The 14821-nt window shown below is 35.6% G+C and overlaps 1 protein-coding gene across 6 annotated transcripts in view; it reads left to right on the top strand.

Moving 5' to 3' along the window:
• The window catches only part of PHF3 (PHD finger protein 3), a 52653-nt gene that overhangs the window by 16616 nt on the left and 21216 nt on the right, over positions 1 to 14821 (top strand). For 2 of the 6 annotated variants that reach the window (XM_058801760.1, XM_058801757.1), the window contains 2 exons: positions 2775 to 2936; positions 4050 to 5862. In XM_058801760.1, the coding sequence (XP_058657743.1) occupies positions 2795 to 2936; positions 4050 to 5862 (1955 nt within the window). In that variant the 5' untranslated portion in view covers positions 2775 to 2794. Of the gene's footprint in view, positions 1 to 2101; positions 2219 to 2459; positions 2521 to 2746; positions 2937 to 4049; positions 5863 to 11586; positions 11936 to 14821 lie in introns of those variants that run through there. The other 4 variants (XM_058801759.1, XM_058801761.1, XM_058801758.1 and 1 more) reach the window with 4 other exon arrangements.

The following is a 14821-nucleotide window of genomic DNA, read 5'->3' as shown; positions in this document are numbered from 1 at the left end:
TCATAGTTTTTTATGCTGTGTTTAGGGGTTTTTCCTTCTCCTTACCTCCTCTTTTACCAGAAAGTAAGGCTTGTTTTCTTAAGTTTTACATTGCTAAAAAATTAAAAAATGGTCATGCTTTTGTTTTAGCATAGGGAAAGCACTGCTTTAATTTTGCAAGTAGACTGTTTTTACTGAATACTGTTCTGTTATGGTATAACATATATAAAAGTGAGTCAGCAGTACAGACCAGCAGTTTAGAAGTTCAGATACTTCGCAAGTAATGGAGAAACTCAAAATAGTAAGGTGAAGGTCAGTGGTGCCTTTTCCAGTATTAATATGCTGAATGTGACTAAATATGTTGAATGTGACTCGTACTTTTCTTATTTGCAATCTGTTCAGTTGTACACTGGTGTACAACTCTTCTGTTCAGATAAGTTCTGTCTTTATTCCTTTTTTATTTTTTCCTTTTTTAAAATTTCTATACTTGATGCTGAGATAATATTTAGATATTTGTTACTAAGATCATCTCTGCTTTTTTTGTTCTTTCTGATTTTGCTTTTGTTGGTTTACCTTTCCTAGGGTTGTTTCTTTACCTCCACTTCTCCTTCATAATTTACTTTTCTAGTCTTCTTTGTATCTATTGCTGTTCTCTGTCATTTTTCTCTTCCCAGCAGGGTCTGTGTGGAATGCTCCTCATCAGGAGCCTCATGAGACTGTCTTTACTAGCTGAGTTGTAGCTCAGGTGGTTTGAAATTAGCAAGATTCTGTGCTTCAATTCCTCTGTAAAATTAAAGCTACAGCACAGAGTCTTGTAAGTATGAAAATACTTTAATTCTAATATTTCACACTGTCTGTCAATAATGGACTGAATGTGTCTCTTGTTATTAAGAAGGGAGGGTGTAGAAATTCCATAACTTGAGCAAGAATGTTGTAATGCCCAAGACTAATGTTAGCCTTTTAATATGCTCCAAAGTTGTTTCAGAAGCTATTCTAATAGTTTTTATTTTTCATGCTGTCTTCAACAGTTTGTAATTTAGTTCTCACAGAAAGAACAGAAGTGGATGTGAAAGGAGTCTCTTTTGTCACAGTCTGTTCCCAAAAGCCAGTTTTGTGTGTTGCAGGAACACTATGAAAACACAAATACCAAAGTGCAGAGCTGCTGGGAGGATATAATCTTTGAGAACATGAGAATGGGCAGCTGGAGTTAGAGTGAGCGTCCTTCTCATTCAGGTTTCCATCTTAGACAATAGCTAGTATTAGATATTTACTGGGAAAATGTCTAATAGGGCAGTTACAATGTAATTTTTTTGCTAGTGTGTCCAGTAGGTAGCTTATAGCAAATAAGGGATTAAGGAACACTCTTGAGTGGAGTAAGACCAAATTTATCAGCCTCATGCACCTTGCATGTGGTATCTGTATGTTTGTAAACACACACAGATTAAAAGGTGGCACTGTGGATTGGAGAGTGGAAGTGGACAGTAATTTCCACAAACATTTTCCTTGTAACTGATGTGTACAATGTACTAACTAAAAATATTGGTTAAAATAAAATAAATGACCATAAATTGTTAGTTTAAACTCCCTAGTTTTCAGCTCCTGGCACCCATCTGATTACAGAAGTTCAGAATGCTGATTGCCTGGTGCCATGATCAGCCTTCCTTAAGAGGCTGATAAAAAACTTTCTAATATTAGAAATTCTAACATGTTGCTTGGTTACTTTGTTTTTTCATTTTTTTTTTAAATTTCAGTAATACCAAACTTGAGAAGGACCAGGAGTTGACAGATTTTCTGAGATGGTCTAAAAATTCTAACAATTTTTAATTTAACTTCTTGCTTTTTTACTTTTCTGATTGATGTGTTAATTTATATAATTTTACGTGAGCAATTTTTAGAAATTTTTAGATATCTTATATGTGTCATGTGAGTTTATCTTAAAAATGCTTCAAGGTTTGTGTCTTAGTAGTGAAAAACAGGCATGCTTGATTGTTGGGAGTCTGTTATATTTGTTAGACCTTCCTGTGTGTTTTGTAAAGTCACTTTGTGTGTTTGGCTTGATCTCACAAATTTTGCATCTCATGGGGACCAGGATTCATTAATCACACATAGGATCTTTAACTAGGAGAGGCTACCACTGCAAGAACCAAATTTAGAGCAAGTGAGGAGAATGGCTGGTGTAGTGACCTGACTGCCTCTTAGGAAACCTGTTTTCAGGAGCAACCTCTGGGACCTTTCTCAGGTTAGTGGAGGATAGGAGTTCACCAATGGCAATGTTCCTGGTCTCTCCTGGGAGGTTAAGTGCTTGCTACACTTAAAGCTCTTCCAAAAACACATTACAGGCGCAGATATGTGGTGTGGGTGGGGCTGAGAGTTTTAAAACGGTACCCTGTCAGAAAACTGATTTTTACACTCTGCACTTCTGGATCAGCTCTTTCTGCTGTTTACCTTTCTTCACTTTCTCTCAGGTGGGAAGGGACAGTGAGGGGCAGCTGATCCTCTAAGACTGGGGACATTCCTGTGGCAAAAAAAAGCAATAAAAATGTGAGTCCACAAAAAAGCTGTGAGGACTATCTACAGGATTTTTAAACTGTGGGTGATAGCTTCTTCTGCACTGAAACTGCCTCACATGGGAATTTTCTGTCCTTTATTTCTTCTTTTTTTTTCTCTTTTGTTTGATTTTAGATGGCCAGTTTATTTTTTTAATGTCTCTTGCCCTGTCTTGTTCAGCATTATAGCTGCAACACTTTTTGATCATTTTAAGTTTTAGGCTCTTTTTTGTTTGTTTCTTTTTCCAGTTACTGGTCTTGATGCTACTATGGATGAAGAAGGAGTTAAAGAGAGTGGTAATGACACCATTGATGACGATGAGCTTGCTTTACCTAATAGGAATTTGAGAAGCCGTGCTGAAGAAGCGTCAGTCACATCACCGAGGAAATCACCACGTTTAATGGCACAAGGTGATTACTGATTGTGTTTGCACATTTGAAGTAAATCAAATCTTTAAAATCCCATCCCAACATTTATAAATTTAATTTGGTTGTGTGAATTCCAATATAGAAACTTCCTTTTTCATACACTGCAGCTAGAAGCTGGCATCCATAGGATATGAGTCAATTAGAATTCCGATTTAATAAATATTTAGTGTCTTCCTTATGGTCATTAAACTAATTTTTGAGATTTTGATCCTTTCACCTACATAAGATTAATAATGTTGTTCTTCACTAACAAAAGCATGATGGAGTTGCAAAACAGCATTGGACTATAAGGTTAGCATGTCTCTTATTTCCAGGTAAAGTTTTGATTCTATTTTTATTAGCATATTCTCTTTTTAGTTTGAATTAGGTTATAGTAATAGCAGTCAGAAAGTCTTTAATCCAAATATCTCAAGATACTTAATATTTTATTAAAATATTTTAATTCTTTCTGTTAGCTAATTTATTGTAGTTATGGGATTTCTAACTTGTTGAACAGGAGTTATTTACTGCTCTGCTTATTCCCTCTAGAGCAGGTTGAGTTAAAAAGATAAAATTATTTATTATGGCAATTAAAATTTAAATAAGAGCCTGTGGTACAAAGCAGGTGATTATGCTGTTTAGAAAGCCACTGGAATAGTTACTTGTTTAGAAAATATAAAAGTAGTTGTCAGCTGAGAATGTGACTGGATCTCAGATTTGTAGGCTGTTCTCTAAAAGATTTTTAAACTTCAGTTATATTTCTAATCACAATATGGCTTGTGCAATTTTTGTTTGAGGTTGAAAAGGATGAGTGGTACAAAAGTAGAGTCAGTTTGGATTGTCTTTCTATCATAGCTTGTGTTTTGTATACACTAAGTAGAAATTCCATAGCTTTTAGAATTATGGGATTTTACATCCAAACTATGTCTGTGTGAAATTGAAATGCAAGTCATTTAGCTTTGGGGAGGTTTTTAAGTTTAGTAAATAACTAAGTTTTAAGTCCTCTTTGTATCCAGAAAGCTAAATTGGGGTAAGTCACTTTTGTTCTAGGCAAATCTTGTATTTGCAAAAAGAAGGAAGCAGAATAGCTAAGAGATTTTCTTCTTGCCTTCCTAGAACCTGTACGGAGTTTGCGGCAGAGCACGCTAGCCAAGCGCTCGAATGTTGCTCCTCCTCTTAATACCAAGAAATCATCTGTAAAAAGTGGATCTGCTGCAAAAAATGGACAGAAACAAGAGAGAAGTCCAGTTAAAGAGACAGATGTTGCAGCACGCCTGAAAGCAGAGCAGCCTAGGGAGGTTAGGCGTAGTACAAGACGATCAGGACAGTTGGAAGGAGCAGCAGTAACAGCATCCCAAAGTAATACAAAATGTCTGCCTGGTCCTGAAGATGTGAAAGAAATAAAGTCTGAAACGCTTGAGCAGGCAAAAGTTGAAGAAACATCCCAAGAGTTAAGTTGTGCTAATTTAACAGAACCATGTTCTCCTTCTCCTGGGGAAACAAAGGAAATAATAGAGGTTGCAATGAACACTGACTCTGGGGGTGCTGAGTCAGTTTGTTCAGTATCTGCAGATACTGAAATGATTCCCGTTAAAAATGAAACAAGTGATGTGATTGATTCAATGGGCTTGGAAAATTCTTCAGAAGAAAAGACTGATAATAAAGCAGAGGAATCAGAGAAGAAAGCAGAAGAACATGATCAAATTGAAATCACTGGAAAAGATACTGATTCATCCAGTGCTGGCTTGAATACAGATGGAATTTGTGAGACCTTTTCAAATGCGTCCAGCTCTGTCAAAGAGGGGGTTGATTGCAGTTCAGGTTCCCACAGTGTGGAAGTTCTTGATGAAAATGCATTGTCAGTAAAAGAATGTGTAACAGAAGCTGGAGGTGATGACAAAGGAATGGAGAAAACTGAAACTCCATCTGAGAAACTATTGGACAGTACAGACTGTGATAATAAAGACTTGAAAAGCAAAGAGTTTACTTCAGCTGACCCAGGAAATAGCATTTTGGAAAGCACTGTTGTTGACCAGTCAAGCCAAAATGTACAGCAGCAGATTGACAGTACTAAAGTAGAAGGCCCAGAGGCATCAAAATTGCAGGATGATGAGAAACAAATTGGTATTTCAACAAAACGTGAAAAGAACATTAGGCCCCGGCATAGTAAATCAATAGTACAGAATAAGCAAAATCTGAGTGCAGGTACTCGGCAGAAATCAGGTTCAGTGCAACAAGAAACGACTTGGTCAAGAACGAGAGCTGGTGTTGCTGTTTCGGGCCTTCACAGTCCCTCTTCAGCAAGTCTGAAACGAAATGCGGATGAGCAAGAGAGTCATCAGCATCCAAGTAACCCAGTTAAAATAAGAAAGAAACAAGCTGATCTGGGTTTGAAAGCAAAGAGTAGCATTTCAGGGGTGACTGTAAAAACACAGACCAACACAAAGCTAAAGAAAATACCCCGAGTCCAGACTTCTGGGCAAGCCCAGAAGTTATCAGTTCAAAAAGCAAGTGAGAAATCTCCTACTCCTCAAAGCTGTTCTAAAGATACCCACCACTCTGTGCATTCAGTGTCAGGTCATGTTTCACATCCTGGTCAGAAGCAAGCCAGCAAACACCAACTTGCAACTGGGCTAAAAGCAAATAACTCTACAAAGGAAGAAGCAGAGACTAAAGATCCCTCTGTTGTAGACCATCTGAAGGAGGATGATAAGGAAAAAAACAAGTCAAAAAGAAATGATAGGAATCTCCAACCTCGCCAGAGAAGAAGTAGCAAAAGTCTTTCACTTGATGAACCTCCGTTGTTCATTCCAGATAACATTTCCACTGTTAAAAAGGAAGGCTTGGAACATACCTCTGCTAGTGAAAGCAAACATATTTGGGTGCCCAGCAAACAGTGTGGCTTTTGCAAAAAGCCACATGGCAACAGGTGTGTGTGGCAGTGTGTTTTAGGAATTTATTACTGGTCTTGGAAGGTAATTTTTTTCCTTCCACCAAATGTTTTACGCTGCTCATGCCAAAACAAAGTCTCAGTCCAGCAATACAAGTCTGTATGTCATACAGTCAGTTAATTTCCTTTGCACTCATACACTTTTTTTTGATCATTTAAACTGAGCATTAGAAAGTAGTTTGGCCCAAAAGTTTGAATACAAATGTTTTATTATATGAGTACATATTTTGATGACTGTATAATTCTTCTATGCTGTTTAATTATGCACTTTAAGCTTGACTTTTTTCACAGAAAAAAAATTAGATATCTGTGTTCCAGGCTGTCATTTCCTTCTTTCCAGAAACCTCTGAAGTGGAAGGATCACCATAAACTAAAAAAATCAAATAATTGTTTGCATGTGACTTTTGTCTGGTATAGGTCCAATCCTCATAGTAGAGATGCAGAGATTTATTTTTTTTTTCACTTTTTGTAATCAGTGCCCTGAGGTTTCATGTAACTGTAATTAAGTAATTGCTAGGGAGGAGAGAAAGAATAATGTGAAAAAAACCCACAAAACTTCCACATGGGCATATCTGAAATTGCCTTTAAGCTTAATAATGAGGTTGCATCTGAAGTTGATAATATCCCTCTGTGGCAAAACTTGTTCTACACAGTAAGTGAGCTGAAAAAGACCATTAAGTTTCATTAATGATCTGTTAGTCCAAGAATGAGAATTCCTTTATTACACATCCTGTGTTTTAATATTGAAGTATTTTTTGTTGCTGTTCTACCTGCTAGCCTAGTTTTTGGTTTTTTAATGTCAATTTGAAGATATTTGTGACTAGCTTATGAGAGAAAAGTTTTAATAGTAATTTTTAGTCATTGTGCTTTAGAACTCCATATATCAGAGTGAAATATGGAACAACTACCTTTGGCACCTGAGAGGTTTTTTTGCCATTTGTTTGTAGCTAAGAGGCCTTTCTGAGTTTTATTGACTCATTGTATCCTATTTGAAAAACAAATGCAGGAAAATTCATTTACTGCACAGCTACAGTAACTGCATCATTGTGACCTTCTAAAAGAATTAATAAGAGCAAAAGAATTTGCTCTGCCTGGTTGCTGAGGATTACCTGGTTGAAGGGGTGCTCAAATTTAGTTCCATGTGGTTTTATTTTTTTTAATTCCTTTTAAGACTCATATCATCTGTGTCTTTGTAAGAGTGTTTAATTTTAAGCAGGTTGCATTTCCTTAGTTTTTGTCATCTTAGGCATTACCATGACAGTAAAACTGTATGAGTAGCCTGTATTTCAGTGAATTGTTTACATCCCAAAAGGTTGCTTTCTGGATTAAAAAATGGTTCTGTAGGTACTTTTAAAGCAAAATATGGTATTTGGAATTTAAAATACTTGATAGCTGTTAAGAATGCAGGTTTGACTTGTGCTATATTCTTTCTATTTTTGCTTAAAAACACTGTGGTTTGGTTTTTTTTCAACGTCTTGTTAGAGTTCAGAAAGTCTTAATTTTTCTTGCTAAATGGATCTAACCAGTGTGAGATGTGGCAGTGACTCAGTTAAATCTACTTATTTTAGTTTATAAAGTCAAAGTAGCATTACAGAAGATACAGGAATACACATCAATATAGGATTGAGTTCAACAAACCCAATTTTGCATTGCCAGTTCTTAGTGCTGCCAGAATAATAATATAGTGTATGAATCACCAGCTGAGGTTGAATTGAGACAGCCCATGAGTTGCCACAGATGCTAATTATGGGTATCATCAGTTTTGTAATGTCTGTCTTCAGCGTTTTAGGGTTTTTTGTTGGAGTTGTGTTACTTCCTATGTCTGCATAGCAAAACTGTGGACACAACCAGCACTTTTGGCAGAAGATAATCAGATTTGCTAAACATAGAAAGATTTTTAGCACATAAACACAAAATTTTTGTATACAAAACAACGAGAGAGACACAGTAGTGGAATAAGGAAACTTGCACTATTGAGCTTCATGCCTAATAACAGAAAATTTAAGACTGTCAGTGCATGACTTTTGCTTATTACTAGTCTAAGTAATAAAGTTTTAATTTTTTCAGATTACTTTGTAGTTTTGTGCTACAAATAACTTAAACTTGCAGATTCATTTGCTATTATTAAGATATCAGAGAAAGCAAAATTTTTATCTCCTGTGCCTTGGCATTTTGTCCTAATTTAATTATTAGAGCAAGAAAAAGAAAATACTTCTAGTACAGTGCAAAAGAGAAGTGTATGATGATAAACTTGAATTCTGTCTCTTGGAAACTCATCAAAACTATCAACATTTACTGTAATGAAAAGGGGATTTTAGTTTGTTGTTTGGATTACTTTTCAAGGAATTTTTGTTTCCCTTTTGAAACCACCTAGCTGGTCACTCTTACCCTTTTTTCTCATTGTATAAGAGAAGATGAGAAAGTGTAAGACACAAATGCTGTATGTTCAATAAATCTCAAAGGCAGAGCTAAGATGTGAAAACAACATTTTTGTTTATAGCTCTGTGGTAATTTCAATTTTGGGACTTTTATTCAATGCTGTGGTTGAAATTGCTTATAGGAGAAGAAGTTAAACTGAAGTTGCAGCCCCAAATTGGGAAGTAATTTGCCAAGAGCTTTGCAGGATGTCATATTAAAGTAACATTTAAAATTCAGAATGCAGAGTAGTAGTCACTAGAACCTTTGTGTATTTTCTCTAATAAATGTAAAGCCACTTGTTGTTATTGTAATACGAAGCTTGGAGAATTGATTCAGGTTGAAGGTAATGTGTGGAAATTGTGGCATCAGCTTTCTTTGTGTACAGAATTCCCAAAGGGCGATGCTTACATAGGCCTTACACAGACCCAGAGTAATTTTACTCTGCCTGTTGGAACAGGAGTAGAAGGATGGTACTTCAATGTTGTTTTATTTCAGATCAGCACATGGCAAATGAAGTGAATTTATATCTTTAGGAACACATGCAGTAATTTGCTGGCCACATGCAAAGTCAAAGTATACTTACCTTGTACTGCGGATACAGTGGGTTTGGGAAAGGAGGAATTCTGTTTTATGAACATGAGGTTTGCATGATCAAAAAAGTTTACAAGTTATAACATCTTGCTTTGTAAGAGACAATGTTTGCTTGCTTTCTGTTAATAGATCATCATTGTTTGGCACCTGAGCTTTGAACAATGACTTACTTCTTGCTCTCTCTTCCGTTTGTCTTGAAGTTTATGAGCTGTACCCATCATAGCTATTTCATATATATTTTTTCATTACTCAGAGAATGGGTTGCCAGTGTTTGGCTTTAGGACTCTTTCAGCCTGTGTGCTTGATGTATTGTGGTGTATCTATGCTACATGACTAAAAAGAATTTCTCTTTCATATGAAAACTCAGCCTTGTGTTTCTGCACAAGTCAGATGACTTTTGTAATTTTCAGCACATCTGAAAGGGTATTTTTTCAGTTTTTCATATTTTCAGGGCTTGAGTTGTTGCTCATAGTATTTTCAACATGTTTGACGTTGCCAGTGTGTTCCCATATTGCTATCAGATGTTTTCTAATCAGCTAATAACATAAATCATATGCAAAAGTTTTCATTTGCCTATAGATGAAAAGTGTGTGTCTATGGATATGCATATCACATTGAAAAATTTGAAGTTACTACTCAAATTCTTAATGATGCTGAAAATACTAAGCTTTGTCACAAACAATAGTTACTTTTCCAGAATACAGATTAAAGGTCATTAAAGGTAGTTGAATTTTAAAAATAATACGTAATTTCTCAGCATAGTGCAAAATGAAGATGGTAGCTCTGCAGACATTGAGAAATCTGCTAATGTAAAATTTCTCTGCTTTTCACTGTAAGTGTTCAAATTCTCTGCAGCTGGAGATCTGAACTGGTTCCTTGCTTGTACAAGTAGACAAAATCTAACAGGCATTTTTCAGATTGTCTCCCTTGTTTGTAACTTATCTTCTTTAACAAGAAATTTGATCAATTTTGGATTAATAATTCAATACAACTTGGGATACTCTGTTTTTAAGCAGATGTTCTAGAAAACATTACAGAGCAAGTTTGTAACTTGAATTTGGTGACTTTGTCTTGATTTCAGCAATTCCAAGTAGGATTTTTCTAATAGCCTGTGAGAGTTTGAGGATTCTCTTCTGCTGTTGTTTTGTGGGGTTTTTTTCTGGTTTTGTTTTGTTGTTGCTTGGGCTTTGATAATCCAGTTTGAGTGGTCAGACATAATTTTTCTGTGAGGTTTGAGGCCAGTTTAAGCTTTGCAGGAATAGATTTTTCTTGGGGTGTTCCTTCCCCCCACATTTCAGTTGTGCTTTAATATGGAGGAAAAGTTAGTAATGTTGTAAAAGGTAACTAATTGGAAAGTACTGAAGTTGATTTAGCAAAGGTGCAGTATTCTTGATTCTTGCTTACACATAATTCCTAAAATGTTCCTTTAGAACTGCTGTACAAAAAAAGTACTTTGGCTGATGGATGCAAACTGCAAACCATTTTTACCCATACTAAGGATTATTAGGAGATTTTTATTTTAAAAATAGTGCTAAATGTGAGTAAATTACAGTGGATCCAGGTTATCATGCAATTTGCATAGGCAATACAAAAGAGAGTGGTTGAGAAAGGAGCTTGAGGCTCCAAACTTTAAATTACAAATGCGTATTTTTTTAGGGTGGTGATGCCTGGCGTGAGTGCATCATATATAAGAAACTATTTGTTGTGAGAGCATTCTTCCCAAGGAACAGTAATTAGAATAATAATGGTGCCTGAGTTCTAGTAAACGTCCATTAGGTGGTATGAGTGTGTTAAGCAGCAGATTATGCAAGATGTCATCAGTTTACAGTAATGGATGATGCTTTTAAATTTTCTGCCTCTGTTACTGCTTTCTTCCTCTGTGAAAAGCCTTGCAGCATTAAAAGCTATTGTGCCTTTCCACCCACAGCTGTAGAAAACCTGAATGACAGTATAAACAGAACAACACTGTAATGTATAATTAACAAAGGGAAGGCCTCCACTGTGATTTTTATTTACGGTTACATAATTGTATTTGTAGATTTTGTATGGATTATGTTACTATGCTGCAGTATTGGCAAGATTATTATTAATACCAGTGGCATTAAGGAATCAAGCAAATGAATACCATAAGTTGTCTAAAATATTTTTATGAAAGATGAGCATAAATGCAAGGTCCTTATGCATGCACTTTATAAAGCATATTATGCTTATCCTGCAACATGCAATGTGTGTAGAATCCACTGGTAATGGAGCTTCCCTTAATGATTATATATAATATGTACATATGTTTCTTCATATATGCATAATTTTTAGTGCAGGTTTGTAATTAATATTAGGAAATGTACTCTTTTATTTTCAGGGTTTTGAGGAAATTTAGTGGTTTTGGCTTTGCTGTTTGGCATGTTTCATGAATTCATCTTTAATTCAAAAAGCATAGGGTTGTTTATCTTCCTGCTGCTTCCTACTTGGAGGGGGTTCCTGTAATATAAATAGCAAAGAAAACTATGCCTTTAAGAAAGAGATGAAACATCTGGCATAAAAGATGGGTAATTGAAATTTAGTACTTCGGCAATAAGTTTGCAGTGTCTTTTTCGTATGCTGCAAATTCCATGTAAGGAGATCTGCTGCTAATGATTGAGATAGGTTTATGGGTTTTTTCTAGAAGATCAGAACTTGAAAAATCATGTCACTTGTGTTAGACTTTGTCAAAAAGAAGCAAGTGGAACTGCTTGTGTCTCTGTGCGCTTAAAAGGTAGTGCAGATTTTTTTCTTTTGACAGACCATATTTCATTTGAGCTTTGTATCAAACCATGCTACTTCACTGATGTGGAACATACATTCTGCTGAAGCTGCCATGCCATGAATATCATGTCCCTGCTTTAACATTGGCTGCAGCAGAGAAACAGTTGAAATGTTAATGCAAGTTTACAACAGATCTGTAGAAGATTGGTGAACAGTGCCATTAAGGGACAAATTGCAGATGGGGGACTTGCTTTAAATACTGAAGTCCTTAAAAAGTGAACAGTGGGTTTACTCCTCTTAGGTGAGTTTGGGGTTAGGGTGTTCTTTTGAATAGTTTGGTTTGGGGTTTTTTTGTTAAGATTTGAGTCCTGTTGTGGTATTTTTCCCAATTTCTATGTGCCACAAGCATGAAGGATTAAAGAGAAGCAATTGTTTTGAAACTAAATGATTTTCTGTGGCAATGCATTATTAGTTAATCTTAAAATGCTGGTTTTGTAGTTCTGTCCCACACTGATGAATAACCCTTGACAGCTCCTGATTTTTATTTTGCTTTAAGTATAGCTTTACAATGAAAAACTGCTTTGTGGGTAAGGTGGTTTCTGCCCATTTTACAGTAATGATTTTCTCTGGAAACTTGCTGCTGTTACATAATTTGAATATAAAGGTAATTTTAAAATATGGTCCATATATTTAGAAAATAAATTGTCCTGACTTTTTCATCTAAGAAATTAATTTAATTTATTGCAAATAACACACCAGAGGAAGTATTCGGATCATAAGAGAGGTTGTGGCAGGTTTGCATTAATTATTCTGTCTCTTTTTATGTTTCATCTGTTACTTTCTGATTTTAAGGTGTCTCTTTTCATGCTGACATGTGGACTACCAAGAGGATTCTTTAAAGGGATGAAACTGTAGCATACTCTATGCAGAAGTCCCAGTGAGCTATAGTACTGTGTGCTGTCACTCGTCAGCTTTTAAAAATTTTTTTCCTCCAAAAATTTTTTTATATTAAAGTCCAATGAAAGCAAGTCTTTCATTGAATGTGGCATGATTTAATATCTTAAAATATACTTTTCTTTCTCTTTCAGCTTTACATCTTCCAATCCAGCCTTACAACATGGGTAAAGTCCTACACTTCAGATTTGAAGCAATCTACAGTCAGAAACGTTGATGTTTTACTAGTCCAGGATACCAGAACTGCTTCAGTCAAAAATAACAACTGTGCAAAAGGACATCCTTGAGCCTTCAAACCAGGCTTCAGTTTTTCTTGACTCCCCTTTTTAGATTGAATATTGCTCATTACCTAATTATAATTGCTACAAATCATAGTTTTGTGTGCAGGTGAGGGAAACAGGCAGAGATGTTTAAGTGGTCTTATGGTAAAAAGGATTACCTACATTACTGGTATCAAAATCAGTATGTTCTCTCCCAGCCTCAAAAGTGGCAGTTTTGCATTTGACTAGTGTTGGAAAAAAAGCTCCAATTAGTAGAAATAGTGAATTTTTTTAGGCAGGCAGCACTAGTGTTTTTAATTACCATTTTGTGTAACTAGGTTTAAGCAAAACAATTGTAAACAATACATTGTGTTGTATAGAAAAGACATCATGGATATATCCTGATTCTTTTTGTAGTCTTGGTTTCTGAATCCTGAATTTTAGTTTTGTTGTGTGTGTTAAAATACAGTGTAACTGAAACCTTGTTGTGAGGACTGGAATGAAGCCAAATGAATCTTCCATCTTCAGTAGTTTGCTTGAATGACCTCTCTCTTGGTGTGTAGTCTTAGTGAAGAATGATCTTTTCTGAGTGAAATTCATTGTAGGGTTCTTTGACTTTTAAGATTTTTATTATTTATTTGATAGACCTGAAAATAAAGATTTAATACTGGATACCTATTCTAGTGCCTTACTTGCACACCATCTCTATTACCTCCCTTAATATGTGTGAGCTAAGCTGAAAAATTCCATATGCTGTCAACTTAAAGTTGAAGGTGGTGCAGCATCTTGTGCATTTTAGTTTAATCTCTTCAGCAAATATCCATTTTCTAAACACAAATCAAAAGTTTGTTTTGGTTACTAAATGCTGCAGTCCGTCTTCCTCGTATAACTAATTAGTCTCCGATGCATGAATTTACAAACTGAGGAAAAATTACATATATTTTAATAAAAATTCAATTAATAGCAGTTGTGGTTTCATGATGGTGTATTCTTGGTTTCCTTTTATTTTTCAACCACAGGCATTAATTCCTTAGGACACCAAAACACCCTTTAAGCATGATGCTTTGGCTGTGTGGTTTGAATTTATTTCAGCTTTTGCAGAAAATCTCACATGGGGAATTTTTGTAACCAGTTTCATTGTTCCCAGAGCTTTACTAGTATTTTATTGCAGAGGTACAAGATGTGTTCTGTGTAAAGCACCCACTGTGGACCTTTGCAGTTATGAAATAGGGACTCGCCTTATATTTCCTGCCCATGCATGTTTAGCTCCAAGCTCTCAGAAAGGAGCAGTGAGCTTTGTGTAGCAGTCCTGTTGCTTCTTTCTTGTTTTTCTGTTGTGTTTATAAATGCTGTAGTAATACTCTGCTGAGGCCATCAGAAGTAATTGTGCCCTAACATTACCTTTCTTGTTTTTGCAATTTGCTGGAACATGAATCTGGAAAGATTGAGATACTGACAAAACATGAAGGAACCTCTGCCTTTCTAATTAAAATTAGGAAGTAGATTGGCAGATGCTGTTTGCTAGTGACAAGTAATACTGTTAATGTACTTGCAGCTCAGAAAAAGAAAATTCAAAGGAGAAAATATTTTTTTTCCCAAACTATTTTAAAAACCAGTTTCTTCAAATCTAGCAAACATCATCATAGGCTTTTCTCAATCTGATGGACCTCTAAAACTTCTCAGACTTATTTTGTATCAAAATAATATTTTCTTCAGCAGAATGTAATCCTGACATATTTTGAGTAGGGAGGGACAGAACATCCAGTTATTTCTTCTTTTGTTTCAAATGTCTGCTGCTAATAAGAGCTTTCATCTCTGAGGTAACAGTAATTTTTGAATACAATACCTGCATCAAGCCACCTGGAACATTGATTTACAGTTCTGGACAATGAGAGTTGCTGTAAGCACATCCTGTAATGTTTATATGGTTCCACCAAGTAGGTAAGTCAGCAGATAGCAGATAGCCTGAGTGG

Source organism: Ammospiza caudacuta, chromosome 3 (genome assembly GCF_027887145.1).
Source record: "Ammospiza caudacuta isolate bAmmCau1 chromosome 3, bAmmCau1.pri, whole genome shotgun sequence".
In the NCBI taxonomy this organism is placed as follows: Eukaryota; Metazoa; Chordata; class Aves; order Passeriformes; family Passerellidae; genus Ammospiza; species Ammospiza caudacuta.
This window is presented reverse-complemented; position numbering and strand designations above follow the sequence as displayed.